The sequence below is a fragment of the Danio rerio genome, chromosome 3, assembly GCF_049306965.1.
Source record: "Danio rerio strain Tuebingen ecotype United States chromosome 3, GRCz12tu, whole genome shotgun sequence".
NCBI lineage: Eukaryota > Metazoa > Chordata > Actinopteri > Cypriniformes > Danionidae > Danio > Danio rerio.
In genome coordinates this window covers 48,262,838-48,279,304 of record NC_133178.1, presented here as the reverse complement: position 1 = coordinate 48,279,304, position 16,467 = coordinate 48,262,838, and the positions used below count along the sequence as shown (strand labels likewise).

At 34.1% G+C, this 16,467-nt stretch overlaps 1 protein-coding gene and 1 non-coding gene across 36 annotated transcripts in view; one reads left to right on the top strand and one right to left on the bottom strand.

Annotated features, from left to right (window-relative positions):
• dnm2a (dynamin 2a) overlaps positions 1 to 16,467 on the bottom strand; it is a 90,891-nt gene that overhangs the window by 20,495 nt on the left and 53,929 nt on the right. For 11 of the 35 annotated variants that reach the window (XR_012399858.1, XR_012399837.1, XM_073941994.1 and 8 more), the window contains 3 exon segments: positions 7,990 to 8,100; positions 2,054 to 2,163; positions 1,866 to 1,977 (listed from right to left, as the gene is read on the bottom strand). Coding sequence is in view for 28 of the 35 variants with exons in the window: in XM_073941994.1 (XP_073798095.1) it covers positions 1,866 to 1,977; positions 2,054 to 2,163; positions 7,990 to 8,100 (333 nt within the window). In the remaining 7 variants the exon portion in view is untranslated. 35 annotated transcript variants of the gene reach the window in all.
• Positions 5,500 to 5,597, top strand: mir199-2a (microRNA 199-2a). The gene has a single exon (NR_029932.1). It is a non-coding gene; the product is annotated as a microRNA 199-2a (primary transcript).

Below are 16,467 nucleotides of genomic sequence, written 5' to 3'. Positions count from 1 at the left end.
TCACTCATAAATCCCCATGTAAGCTTCATGGTTGGTTCAGAACTCAGCTGCCGTATCATCACCAGAACCCCTTCTTCTTATCACATCACCCCTGTCCTGCAGCAGCTTCACTGGTTACCAGTTCATTTTCGAATTGCTTTCAAAATTTTGATGTTGACATTCAAAGCTATCCACAATCTTGATCTGATCTGGATGTCTGAATCAGGTGTGTTTGGTTAAGGTGACAAGGTAAATGTGCAGAGCTGTGGCTCCTACAGGAGCGTGGTTGAGAAACACTGAATTAGTTTAATTGGGACTTTTGTCAAATTGTCAAATAGAAACAAGCAAACAATCCATTAGTGCTCATAAGTATTTCATCTCAATATAATAACTTTCTCCACCTGGTTTTCTTAAACACTGTACTACAGGGGTGTCTAAACCTGGTCCTGGAGGGCTGGTCTCCTGCAGATTTTAGCTCTTACTTGCCTCAACACACAAGCAAGGATGTTTCTAGAAAGCCAAGTAAGAGCTTGATTAGCTAGCAGAGGTGTGTCTGATTAGGGGTGGAACTAAACTTTGCAGGACACCGGCCCTCCAGGACCAAGCTTGGACATGTCTGCTGTACTAGACACTACAAATCTACTGAAAAATGAAAAAGTGGAAATGTTGCTGAGTAGGGCATTCTCTGCGTAAAACATATGCTGGATAAGTTGGCGGTTCATTCCTCTGTGGTGACCCCAGATTAATAAAGGGACTAAGCTGAAAAGAAAATGAAAGAATGAATGATAAAGGTTATGTTGTGTAAATGTAACAGAATTTTAATTCATTATAAAAATATAAACAAATAAAAAGACAAGATTTTCAGAAAAAAATATAAATCAGCATTATTAGTTTAAATAATCATTAGAATTAGAACTAGTGTAAAATCACATACATAAATTACACTAAGAATTAACATTTAAAAGTATAAGGTTGCTTTAAAACAGGGGTCTCAAACTCAAATTGGAGGGGGGTCATTTGAGTGACTAACAATTCATAACATAAATATTCAAGCAAAAGAAAAAAGTGGAAACCTGACATAACTGATCCATCTTAGGACACCAGACATGATGTTTATATTTCAAGCATTACCTGTCATCAGTGCTAATGCAAATCAGCACATTTATTGTTTCTCTGAGCTGTTGATATATATCTGTGATTGTTGTGTGTATGACCGAGCAATAGACACACACTAAGTCACTCTTCCATATGGTATATGCAGTCAAAACTCCAGCATTTTGTTTCTTGTTGTATATGTTAAAGGGGTAGTTTAAGTTGCTATTGTATGAAAATACTACAAATAACAGGCACGTTACATGTCCATTTATTTATTTATGTTACTTTGCTGCCCTCTAGCGTTTTGTTTCTGTCTTTGTGAATTTGATTGGTTAAACTTCTTTGCACCTGAGGATGATTGACCGTTGGCGTTTTAGAGCTTACTCTGCAGAACTTCAGTAACAGGGATTTAAGCGGCCGCCCAGACGCGGAGTTGTGCTCCATTTAGTGTTCAGCCTTAGTTTATTGTGCTTTCTCCCCACAGTTTGATTAGGTTGATCTGTTAATAAAACCCCCAGACCGATCAGTTTGTGTTCTCCCTCATTTGATGTTGTCAATTACATTTAATGTTCCTGATGTTGTCAGTAACATTAATTGGAGGCTCGTCCAAAAAGTTTCTATTATGCTTTTCAGCTGTTTAGCGTGGGAGAAAAGATGTGTGGCCAGCCCGGTTATTTTGTGATTTGTTTGGATATGCTTTCAAGTGAGTAATGCTCGTAATGCTCAGTTTTATGATTTATTAACTCATATCATGTTAAATGTGTTTGTCTGTGCGTGTGTTGGATCAGTACCTGATCTTTCTCAGGGTAAACGCCTGCTCTGAGAAAAGAGGCTTTCCAACTATCCATGTCCTCCTGCGAGTCACAGGCCAGCTCGATCTGACGCAAGTCCTTATACACATTCCTGCGAGGGGGATCGAACACATGAAGCCACCAAACACAAACACACAAACACACACAGATCTGCAGTCAGCCCTAACCTTTGCTCAGTGTTGAAGATTGCAAAAATGTGCTTAGTGGACATGAAGCCTTTCTCCACGTCTCTGAGCTTCAGGTTATCCAGAGGAAGCATGTATTTCTTCTCTTTTTCCTATTAGAGTGAAATGAAAAAGGCAGAGTCTTAAAGCATGTTTACACTAAAGATGACGGCTATGAAGGTAAAAATTAAGTAAAAAATTTAACAGTATAGACAATATTGTTGGAATCAATTGAGATTTGTTGGCACCTTTTTTATGTATTCCAGAGAAGCATAAGCGAGCAATACAATACAACACGCTTGTCTCTGATGTGTTGTAAACAAGTCAGTTTGTCCAGCACAAATGTGATTACGTAACAAGGTTTGACATCCAGGGCTCTATTTTAAAGATATAGGCACAAAGTCTAAAGTGCATGGCACAAAAGCATTAAGGGCATGTCTGAATCCACTTTTGCTATACTAAAGGTGCTGTATGTAAGTTTTTGACTCTTCTAAAGCATACAATACCGTAATATGTTTGCAGATATTGAAGAAACAGGTCAAGTGAACATTCTTGTTTATCTGAAAAACAATGCTGAAGTCAGATATTCTGCTTTGAAAATGTGCACTACATGCTGGACATATGCCAAACGAACCGCACTAACTGGGCAAACGAGACGGGTTCCGAAACAAAAGTGTAGGTGTGAAAGCACCCTAAGATGATGTTGTTCACACTGCACTTTTCACTCCATAGACTTCCATTCATAGGCATGCGAATGTGGCATAACAGAAACACAAGCACGTGCGACACTTTTCACATTTCACTGCATTCGAAAGTTCAAGCTTGGTGAATTCTTACATGCGATATCACATCACGTGATTGTGTTAGATCAATAAAAGATCATTTAAAATAAGACATTTATTCATTTATTAATGTCTAATCCTATTGTTTAATGCCGCCCCTTCGTCGTACGACAGAATTTCGCAAACACAAGCTCTAGTGTGACCTCACCTTAAGTCGCTTAGGACAAAAACATCTGCTAAATGGCTAATGTAAAAGTAATTTCCATGACTTTTCCAAAACTTTGTGGGTTTTTCTGTTTTTCCAAAACTTTTCAAGGCCTGGAAAAAGCCATGTCAAAATTCCATGCTTTTTCCAGGTTTTCCATGACTGTATGAACCCTGACATTTGGAAGTGGCTAAATGGATAAATATACATAGATAAACAGATAAATAGATCTCTCGATTTTTTGATCTATCATGTGGAATTGATCTATCATGTGGAATCAATTTTAATCTGTGTGAGGATGGGATTAAAAAAAAAAAAAAAAATGATCATTTTATGTGCCTCTGCAGCCATATTGATTTGAAAACAACATTTGGATGACTAATTAATGGCTGAATTTTAATTTAAGTGAACGTTCCCTTTAAAGAAGGACCACCAGGTTGCCAAGTCAGAGAGGGGGATGTGAGACAGAGAGAGAGAGAAAAGAAAGAGCAGAGGAGGAGTCAGGATGAAGACTAACGCTGCCAACTCTTTCTGTTGAGTTGAGAAGCAGCATCTGGAAACGTTTATGTCTGTGCAGCTTCGGCCCCAACAGTTACATCACTCAGAAAAGCACTTCCCTGCCCCCAACACACACATACACACACTCTTATATACACACACATATACACACACACTCACACACAACAACCCCCCAGTAACCCAGTACGATTTCCTGCAAATTCCAAAGTCGGATCCCGGCTGGAACATTTCAGTACGCTTGCCACGTCACTTTGCCTCCCCTTTCGTCCCTTTTTTTACTTTGGTCCCGCTCTTTGCCTCTCTTTTCTCCGTTTTCTGCTGTCTCTTTGCATCGGAAACAACCGCCAAGGGAACATTTCTAAGAGTTTATCGAAAAAGCATCATGGCAGAGCGTGGTAAGTGCGACTGTAAGTGGTTGAGAACATGAAAAAAGGAGCCATGATGGCAGAACGCTCCGTTATTCCTCTTGAAGGAGGCCTGGGATATGGATTTGCCACGCAGCAGTGAATGTGTGAGTATCCTGAAAGTATGTTTGAAATTAAAATCATTAATCATTAAAGAGTAACGAAGATTTTAAAGGATTTTATTGTGTTCAAGATTCAATGTATTATCGATATTTGTAAATATGTATGGGCAGATCTATGTTTTTTATTCTTTGTTTGCATTCATCACTTCGTATGAGACACGTTTTAAATGTAAAAATAGAAGACGTTAATTTAAACGAACTGCATTTCATTAGTATAGGGGTTAATTTATGTTTTAATTTAAATTAAAACAATATTCTCTACTAAATTAACAGTGTAATATATCGGAATATTTTATTATTGTCTATTTTGCATTCACAATGTTTTCCATTTGAAAACGGTATTACTTTACATTAAAAAAGCGTAAATCACCCTTTGCACTTTCATGTTTACTACATTATTAAAATGGGACTACGATTTTGGGAATTGTAAGATAAAAATCCAACCTTACTGGTTACATCACCTTTATGCTTTGCAAAACCTTTTTAATTAAGTGTTGACTTATTTTCTTGATATGTAAATTTAGTCAGAAGGAAAACTGTTTATTTTTAATTATATTTTTATTTTAAGTTGACAAAAAGTTACAATCTAAACATCCATAGTTTCATGATGTTTTTAGTCTCATTTGGCTACATTTGGACTAAGAATTTCTTTATTTTTTTAATTGAATTTTCGGTTAAATATTTATTTTAAGTTGACGAAAAATTTACAATTCAAACATCCATAGTTTCACAACATTTTCAGCCTCATTTGGCTACATTTAGACTACTAAATTATTCTTTTTTTTAATTGAAACTTTTTAATAATATATTTATTTTAAGTTGACGAAAAATGTACAATTCAAACATCTATAGTTTCACAACATTTTCAGTCTAATTTGGTTACATTTGGACATTTTTTTTATTATTTAAACTTATTAATTATTTTATTTTAGGTTGATAAAGTTACAATCCAAACATCCCTAGTTTCACCACATTTTTAGCCCCATTTGGCTACATTTGGACTACCAATTTATTTTTTATTATTTTTTTTTTACTTTTTAATTATATATTTAAGTCGACGAAAAAATTACAATTTAAACATTCATAGTTTCAAGATATTTTTAGTCTCATTTGGCTACATTTGGACTACCAATTTTTAGCTTTTAAATTAAAAATGTAATTAAGTTTATTTTAAGTTTACAAAAAAGTTACAATCCAAACATCTGACTTTGAAAACATTCCAATCTCATTTGCACTACCAATTATTTTCTTTTTATTTACATTTATTTGAAGTCGACTACCAATCTGCCTGCACCAATCATACCCGTTGAGAAGGTCTTTATCAGTGTGTGTGTGTGTGTGTGTATGTGAATTGTTTACTCTCTCCACAGTCGTGTGCGGTCCTCAGGGCAGTGACCTACGCTCCAGCCACCTCTTGCCTCCCCCTCGCCTGCCCAGTGTTCAGACTACCTGTTCATCATGCTGCAGCTGAACAGTAGTCCGCACATTGGTTAGGCTGGGCTGGGACACACACACCCGCCAAGCCGCCGTAAGATCTCTGCCATTCGCCGGTGAACGAATAAAGCAAGACTTTAGCCCCGCACAATACATCGTTTCAGCATCGACATCGCAATGAACCACATCGCTGAATTCACAATGTGGAGCCTACATGGAGTAAACTTTACCCCTAATAGAGTTTGCATGCGTTGTTAAGACCTTTAAATAAGTTTTAATAAAGCACTTTTTTTAATTCACATGTTTGCTCTGTTGTATTTATCTATTAGTTAAATTGGTTTAGTATATTTAATGCAGATATTCTCCTCTACAAAATTAATCCAAATCAATGTAAAATGACGAATTAGAGCCATTCAAGAATTAGAGCCATTCAAGTCATCTGATGAAGTTGTGTTTATATAGTAATAAATTAAATGTGGTAAAACTAAATAATCACATCGTCAGTTTTAATACCGATAATACAATTGCTATATGTACAAGTCCCCTCATATCACAATATAGTCCGAATATAGTTTTAGTTTTATTTATCTGTAAATTAAATGAATTAATAGTTATTGGCCATATGGAAAAGACTATTTCTTTTAAACATTTTTACATAAATACTCAAAGTACGATTTTTTTCTCACTTTTTTCAAAAACTTTAGGGTAGAAGTTTGACTAAGAATGTAGAGATACATGTAGAAATATAAAAAAAAATCCAAAACTAAAATTACATTTTCAAAATTAATCATTACATAAAATATATATGTAATCAGTAACATTTAACCATAACAGAGTTAGCATGCGTTTATAAGGCCTTTAATGCAGTTTAAAGCATCCAGACACAAGATATTCTAAAGTTTTTTTCTGATTTGAAAAAAAAAATGACTTTGTGTCTACGGACCCTAACTTGATTTAACCAAGTAGGACATGATCAACATCTATAAAAACTATTAACATCTATCCAATCAGAATTAAGGGACACGTTTACCGTTTATGTTAAGTTTTGGCTTACGCTTAGGTTTATGCACTTCTATATCGTTGTTTTCTAACTGTTATTCCCCTCTGATGTTCCTCGTTTACAGTTATGGTTGGGTTTAGGGATGGGGAATTTACAACAAAATGATGGTATAGGATCAACATAGATGTTACTCAGAATCGCTTCGTACTTGGCAAAATCATGACTTGCGTCTCAGGACCACCTCTGTATATGGAGGATGAGGGAGCTCTCTGATTTCATCAGAAAATATTTTCATTTGTGTTCTGAAGATGAACCAGGGTTTCTGCAAGTTTTTTAAAGTGAAATTTTCAAGACTTTTCAAGAGCATTATAAATGAAATTTAAGACTTATAAAGCAGTAAACACTAGAAGGATTAGATTTTCTGATGAAAAAGGACAATATTTTTACTATCCTCAAAGAAATTCTAATTTGCTTATTTCTTAGCCACATATTTTAAATATTGTATCATTAAAAAAGCTAAATATCTGCACAACAAAATATCTCTGCAGGTGAGTTCCCTCACCATAAATAAATGAAGAACTTTTAAATGAATGTTGTATGGAAGATAATTAAACTATAAAGTGTTAAAATTAAACTATTTATTGAAAATTCTACTGAGATAGATTGCTTGTGATGACTTTGGCCTGAACGAGTTGCTTTTCACGGATATTAGGGCCTGTTTAAGATCCTGTTTAAGACCTGTTTAATATTTTGTTAATTGTAAGACTTTAGTTTTAGGATTTTAAATCATTTTAAAACCTTTAAGACCCTGTATAAGATGTTATAATGTTTAAAGCTTTTACAAAGCTTTAATTATTTATACGATGAAGACTATAATTGTCATTTTAGTTATTTATTATTTGTCAGTTTACATCAGTTTTTTTTCTTCCCGATATTGATAATACATTTGACATTAGGGCTGATCGATATGACGAAAATGCCGTATTCCAATATAATCCAAATATATAGTTATATTTATCTGTAAAATAAATGAATTAATAGTTATTGGCCACATGAAAAGCACTCAATTTCTTTACGTTTTTAAATATATACTCAAAGTACAAGCTTTTTTCATTTAGGGTGGACGTTTGACAAAAATGAAGAAACACATGTAAAAATGTTAACGGAATATTAAAAAACTAAAATGATATTTTCAAAACTAATCATTACATAAAATATTTGTTATATGAAATCCAAAAACAAAACACTGCACACGTTCAAGCTTGCATCTTTTTCAGCGTGCTGACATTAACGTTTCTGTTCAGAACGAATCTGAAGTTCCACCAGTCGAGCCGCAGGAGCTCTCTACACTCTGCGCTAACTTCCAGCACACATGGAGATGGAGTCCAGCTTGAGCGACGCTACTTTTGAGCTGGAGAGAAAGAGAGGGGGGAAGGGACTGAGGGAGAGAAATGAGAAACAGATGAAGCTCACCTCCTCGTCTTTGTACCAGGACAGCGATTCGGCAGTCAGGACGAACCAGTACTCCTTTGAACCTCCTTTCATGATGCTGATGTTCAGGGTTAACCAGCCTTTACGGATCACCTGTGGGACGGAGGGGGGAAAGGGTGCAGGACAAGCCACAGGAGTGGGAAACATTTGTGAGACCCATACAGTCATAGCTCTGTAGATTTGTGCCCTATGCTGAACTATTCTACAGGGCCTGTTGAGTGCACTTACCTGGTGGGTAATACTTGGCAATACTCTGGTAAAACACTGCTGGAGTCATTTTTAGAATAGCTAATGTGGATAACTATGGAGCTGGGGGTTTTTTAAGTAAAGCAGTGGCTCTCAGCTGGTCTTTGCGGTAAAATTAATGACATTTATGATTGTTTTGATTTTTGGGCTGTTTGGCAATGGTTTGTTTAATGTATGAAGCACAATTAAGTCCATTAGAAAAATGTCTAAATGCCAATTTTGCCCTAAAATACAAAATAAAAAATCCTGTGCACTTAAATGACAATCATAAAAATAAAACTGATATTGAAATGACTAGATACTGTCTACATTTTAGGATTGACATACTATTGTAGATAGAATTATATTTTTAATTCATATATTTATTTAATTTGATATATTTTTTACTTAATTTATATATTGATTGTTCATTTCATGTTCATTTCAACAATTCATCTATCGATACACATACCCACCCATAAACCCAACCACCCGGCCACTCATCCATCCATCCATCCATCCATCCATCCATCCATCCAGCGATCAATCTATCAATCAATCTATCTATCTATGTAGTAATCTGTCCATCCATCTAGCAATCAATCCACCTATCCTTCCATCCACCCATATATCTATCAATCGATCTATCTCTAGCAAAATATCAATCAATTTAGCAATCTACCTATCTAGCAATCCATCCATCAACCAATCTAGCAACCCATCCATCCATCCATCCATCCATCCAGCAATCCATTTATCCACCCATTAATCTATCTAGCAATCACTCCATTAATCTAGCAATCTATTTAGTAATCTATCCATCCATCTATCTAGCAATCCATCCATCTATCCATCCATCCATCAATCAATCTATCAAACAATCCATACATACATCCATCCATCAATCAACCTAGCAATCTTTATAGCAATCCATCCATCTATCCATCCATCCATCAAGCAATCAATCCATCCACCCATCTATCTGATAATCTAGAAATCCATTTATTAATCCATCCATCCATCTAGTAATATATCAATCAATCTAGCAATCTATCTATCTAGCAATCCATCCATCAATCCACTGTTCTAGCAATCTATCTATTTAGTAACCTGTCCATCCATCCATCCATCCATCCATCCATCCATCCATCCATCCATCCATCCATCCATCCATCCATCCATCCATCCATCCATCCATCCACCCATCCATCCACCCATCCAATCTATCTAGCAATCAATAAATCAATACATCCATTAATCTATCTAGCAGTGGATCCATCCATAAATCTAGCGATTTATCTATCCATCTATCCATCTACAAAATGTTATATTAGTACTAGCAAAAACACACACAAAAAAAAAAAACATTTACGAAACCATTTTGAAATTTTTTATAAATAATGGGTAACATGTCAAAATGAACATGAAATATGAAGTAGAAAGATATGCATTATTTAAAAAAAAATATATTTCTTACGTTTTAATTACCTTTTACATTAAAACAAAATAATGTTTGGTTGCTATTTTTATAATTTATTCACATTATTTTGAAGCACACAAAAGTTGCTTCTTTTAAAAGTCAATACATTCCAACATTATATCATTCCTCGCTGTTAGCTTTGCATTTGTCTTGCTTTTTAAGCAAACCTTTTAAGTTTAGATTGCGGATAACCAGTTGGGAACCACTGGAATACACTCTACTATTCTTGTCAGAACATAAGGCAGCAATTAAAGCTTAGTCACAAATAAACGCTCTAGAAACACTGAATAAACACGAACAAAAACCACTGGGGAGTGTCTGGAAGACTTGAAATAGAGCAGCAATAAAAGAACAAAGGAACAATTTTGTTGTGTTAGTCTTTTTTTTTTTCTTTTTTCTTTTTTTTTTGGTCCTCTACAAGAGTTTTACCAAAGTGCAGACCAAAGATTCAGCAGATGTTATCCAGACCCCACTGACCAGCCATATGATCAGGGGTGAGAGTTGGTATGTTAGGGTCAAACTGGTGAGTAAAAGCTATAGTCGGCATGCTAATAAACGCAATAGAGCGGCGTTAGTGGTGTTAAACACAGAAAGACAAACACTCGAGTGTGAAAACCTAATGAATGTGAGAGAAGACACAGGTAAGTGGGTTGTAAAGGATATTTGCCAAGAAAATATGTAGAACCTGAAGAAGGAAAGCTAAAACTATTAGTCAGAAGAAAAAAAAAATAATAATAAAAATGGGTCTAAAGAAGAAGGGCTTTCAGTAGAATTTCAATGTTATTTCTTGAGGGTTAAAGAGCAGGTCATATTGGCTTTCATAAAATATATTATTTACAGTTTGTAACAGCTATAATTGGCAATCAAAAAAGTGTATGATGAATAAAAATGATGTCTCCAAAAAGAAAAATATGAATTGCCTTAAAGAAACACTGAATTATTATTATCATTATTATTATCATTATTTTAATTCATTAATAAAAATATTTTTGGAAATAGGCTAACTTTTCAAGTCTCCTAGAGTTAAACAGTTAAAAGTCTTACCATGTTTTAATCCATTCAGTCGAACCTTAGATCTGGTGGGAGCACTATTAGCTTAGTTTAGCATAAATTATTGATTCAAATTGGACCATTAACATCTCGCTCAGTATTTAAAAAAATAAATAAATAAATAAAAAAGGTTGATATTTTTGATTTACAAATTGCTATTTTCTAGGCAGATGTAGCTTGAAACTGTACAGTCAATTCAGCAATTTAAACAAGGGATTTGCTGCCATACCATGGCTGTAGCAGAGCTATTGAATTAGTTTGTCATGGGGCAATGGTTAAAATGCGAGGCGCACAGGGCGCATAAGCAGTGCGCAAAACCCTTGTGGCTGTTGGTAAACCATTCTAAAGAAGCGCCTCTTAACGCATAAAGCATGTTCGGTGAGATCAGCCCCTTAGGTTGAAGTCTTTAAAAACAGCAATACTTTCTTGGCATTAAAGACCTACCGCTTTCTGTCTGATATTGGTGAAGAAGTCATTTGTTGTCTATTCTTCCTTAAACACATGACATTCAGAGTCAATTTTTCTTATCAATGACTCATTTTCAGTCATTAATGGTTGAGTGCATTTTAATATTCGAGAGTGTGTTCTAATTCCACTGGTTGCGCTAACTATACCACATGCAATACTGCCATCACATGGCATTCACTTGTATTGCATCATTAATTTACAATTCTGAACCAAACCGTTACTCAAAAGCAGCATTTTAAAAACTTCCTCGCGGGCCGGATGAAAGTGTTCAGTGGGTCATAGTTTGGCCACCTCTGGCCTATTCCTATTCAATGATTATGGCTAAGCTAAACTAAAAGTGCTCCTGCTAGACCCAGAGATCAAGCCAACTTGTACTATAGAAGTACAAGATGCCTGCATCCTTCAAAATATCTTGTTTTACTGTGTTATATGCAATTATATTTTATTATGTTTGTGTGTTCAACAGACCAAAAAAAAAAAAGTGTAAAGGATTTAAAACACAGGTGGGTGAATAAATAATTAGCTAATTTAAAAATTGTTTGGGATGAAGAATACTGTAAAACTGTATCAATTCACTTACAAAATGATTTAAAGATGCATATTCTGACAAAAATAACCATTAATACCATATGACCTGTGCTTTAAGGGTATGTGGATGTTAAGGGTCGTGGAAACACAAACATTACAAAACAATTAATCTTTTCTTACATTCTTATAAGGATAGTTCACACAAAAATGAAAATGTACTCCCTGTTTATGTTCCAAAGCTTCACCCATTTCTTTTGTTAAACACTAAAAGCTGAAACCTTGTGAGCATTATCAAGAAAAACAAAAAGCACCATATCAAGAAAAACAAATAACATGAAAGTCATTGGTTAGGTTTCCAACATTCTTCAAATTATCTTCTTTTGTGTTCAACAGAAGAAAAAAAAGATGAAACAAGTGTGATTAAATTTTGGGGGAACTATCCCTTTAACAAGTTTACATTGTAACTCCACAGTGCATCTGTAACTTTTTTTACTGTAAACAATCCCTTCTCTCCCTTTCTGTGTTTTCTTGTCACTAAAAGCCGGAGTGAAACTAAGAGAAGTGAGAGGGTTAGAGTTAAAAAAGTGCCGACAGGAAAAAAATAAATAAATAAATAAAACTATAATGTTATAGACTACATAGATTGTTTGCCTTGGTGGGAAAATGCCTTTAAACTTCTTAAACCCCAGAGAAAGGAAAAGAAAGAACTGCTCAGACATCTCGTGCTAAGACCTGCACTGAAGACCCGAACAAACGGCCGCAAAAACGCTGTGGAAACATCTTTTCATTAGACAGAAACCCAGCAAATATCTGCGGTCAGAGTCTGGCTCGAGCTCTGTGTTCTCCAACATGGATCCAATTTCCTTTATGCCGCCCTCAGCCGAAAGAAAACGAGAACGTGACCCTGTTTTCTGTTAGCGTTTGGATCTCTCATTCCACTTCACACATTTCTGACTGCTGTCTGCACTAATTAATCCTAATATTTTGCTCATTTGAAATGTGTCATAATCAGCGAGTGTGTAAAATATGATCAACGGTGGAAATCTGTTGATAGAAGGAATGATTTTGAATTAAGGATGAGATGATTAGATGATTACCTGTGAGAGGCGACTGTTAATTACACACTGACAGAAATCCCACAGTTAACTTTGCCCCAGAAAGGATTTCTCTAAGGTTGAGCGGGTAATTTGGTAAATTAAAAGTCAATTGATTAGGAAAAGGAACCCACTACTGCCACATTCTGGCCACTACCGGAACAACAAGGAGGAAAGAATAATACTAACCAAATGTTGGAGTAGGGCTGGACAATATATTGATTACACACTTTAATTTTACAAGAGGCACACAAATGTGACAAAATGATTAATATGACTTTTTATTTGGAAACAAAGTCATGTTTTTGAGTTTAACTGTCCCTATCATTTAGTGGTTCTTTAAAATAATTGAATTTAATGATTCATCAAACTTGGATACAGATTCTGGTTCTCGAATCTGATTGGCTGATAGCTGTGATATAATTAAGTAATATCAGCCTCTTTACCCTTTGTGTATTACTCCGCCCACATACAGCCAGCAAAAAGCAGACAGTACAGATCTAAAGTTTAAATGATGCTTGCTCAGCTGTTTAACTTTCAGCTTATGATTTGAATCCAATGCGGAAGAAAGTAGGTCCTCATACAAAAGGGTTTTTGAGACTCTTCATGTTTAATTTTGTTTTTATATACACAATTGTGGCGTCAAATTGTTGTATTAACGCAATATCACACTCGTAGCAGTGCAATATGGCTGTTTATCGGCTTTGATAGGGGCACTAAGGCACTCGGCCTGCGGCCTCGTGCCAACGCAAGCCTCCCACCAATGTCGATATACAACCATATTGCACTGCTATGAGTGTGTTATTGCTCATATATACACATTTGAAAAAAGATTTCAATTAACTGCTTACATAGGTAATTAATCAAAAAGCAATTTAGGGATTTCGGTGCTGATGCCAATTAATTAATTTTAAATGTTTTTTATAACTATTCTTTAAAACACTAGGTTACATAAATTTTTTATCAAGATATTTTTAATCAAATTTAACTTAATAATTAATGTCAATTATATATAACTATATAAAAAGTTTAGATAAGTTCATATATATACATATATATATATATATTATATATATATATATACATGCACATACATACATACACACACAGACATAGATATAGTGAATTATTAGTCCCAGTTTATTTTTTTGTCCCCAATTTATGTTTAACGGAGAGATTTCTTCAACACATTTCTAAACAGCTTAGTGACATTTAAAAGCTTAACTGGGTAATTAAGTTAACTTGACAGTTTAGGGTAATTAGGCAAGTTATTGTATAATGATGGTTTGTTCTGTAGACTATCGAAAAAATATATAGCTTAGAGGGGTTAATAATTTTGTCCTTAAAATGGTGTTTAAAAAATACTGCTTTTATTCTAACCAAAATAAAACAGATAAGACTTTCTCCAGAAGAAAAAATATTATCACACAAAGTGTAAAAATTTCCTTCCTCTTTTAAACATAATAATACTGAATATTGTTTATTTATTGTAATTATATATATATATATATATATATATATATATATATATATATATATATATATATATATATATATATATATATATATATATATATATATATATATATATATATTTTTTTTTTTTTTTTTTTTATGAATATATAGCCCAGTCCTACTTTAGATGAATTGTTAGTACAAAGAATACCATTATATTTGAGTGTGTTAAATCATTTTGATTAGCTCTTCTTAGAAAAAAATAATCAAATTAGAAAATGCACACCACAAAGAATACCCAAACACACACCACAGGTTATTTTGGGTTTGAGTTCAGTTCCTTGGTTTGATTAGATGTTTCCTTGGCCCTGCCCACCCACCATATCCCCAAGTTGATGTAGAGGCTGATTCTCCACAAGGCAAACTCTGCTCACCCAGTCAGGACCGCCAGGACATCCACAACAGGACAACCGAGGCCTCCATTTCACTCAACATACAGTTTACTCATTACAAAAAATGCATGCATGAAAAAATACAGTGATATGTGAAACAAATAAGGTGCACTGTGAATTATTTAAAAACGGTTAGTAATATGTTCTTTCTTTAATTACAATAATTACAGATTGTTAGGTGATGCCACCAATTACAGTGAGCACACTATGGTGGATTTAAGGTCAGTTACAACACTGAAAAAATGTAAACATATTTAAAATGAGAACAACTTAAAAATATAACACAAAATAAATAAATAAAACAAAATAAATAATAAAAAAACTAAATAATAAATAAATGTAATAATTAATAAAAATATTAATAAAATAAATGAAATTATAAATATATAAAACAAAATATTGAACAAATAAATAAAACAAAACAACAAACAAATGAATACAAATTACAAAAATAAATAAACAAAATAATAAATAAAAACTAAATAATAACAATAAATAAATAAAACAAAATCATAAATAAATAAATAATAAAACAAAATAAATACAATTTTAAATAAATATTACTAAATAATAACAATATAATAAACAAAAATATAAATAATAATAATACTAAATAAATAAAACAAAGTAATAAAAATATAAAAATAATAAATAAATAAATAAATAAATAAATAAATAAAACAAACAAACAAACAAAAACAAATAAATAAATATAAATTGTCAAGTTGCTGTACCTAAATTAATTAGTTTTATAAACTTTATTTACAACTCAAAACTCTGATGAATAGGGGAAAAAAAAACTAAGTTAATCAAGGTGCAACAACTTAAAGTTTTTTCAGTGTATAACTGAACTAGCCATGATTTTAATTGACTCCCGGTTTCACTATATCTTTTTTGTTTTTGTTATTCCACCAGACTATACCTTCTCAGCTTCACCTTCTCTCAGGCCACCTAGCTGCAGGGTGAAAGAACAACCATCAGCTTTATAATCCTTGCCAATATCAAGTTTACACAGAGGTATGCCGTCCACACTGCTTCAATAAAAAAATGATGAACCTGCTACGGCCTCAGTTCTCCTGTCTGGATAAGCACTGGTGACCTTTAACTGGGTGTGGCTTGTAAGTTTATGGTACTTACCAGGATTTCACCCTGTAGTGATAAGTAAGAGGGAGGGGGAAGGGGGTGGGGGCGAGTTTTGAGTAGAAGAAATGAGACGGAGACACAGTAAACAAGCAAAAGCGGGAAAACCAGGACAGCACGCGTTAGAGAGAAATTGATATAAAAAGATTGGGAATATAGAAGTGATGGAATGAGTTAAAAAAGAAATGAGTAAAAGGTTGGAGGCAGACATACAGAGAGAGAGAGAGAGAGAGAGAGAAAGAGAGAGGGAGAGAGAGAGCAACAGAACAAAGTTACATGCAATTAGATTGACAGTACCACAAATCAGAATTATATAATAGGTTGTCATTGTCATGGCTGGATCCATGCACATTCTGGATTACACTTCAAATATAAAGAGGAAGTTTGCATTGCATTAGGGCAAGACTGGAAAAAACAAGACAATGCATTGATTATTCATTTGTCATGCGTCAGTGTTACTAGCGACTAGTGCTGCTGTGATGCTAGTGAAAGCACAGTTTCTCAAAAGCAGGGAGGAAATGAAAGGGAATGTCCCTGCCAAATAGCACAGTGTACTTTCAAGCTGCTT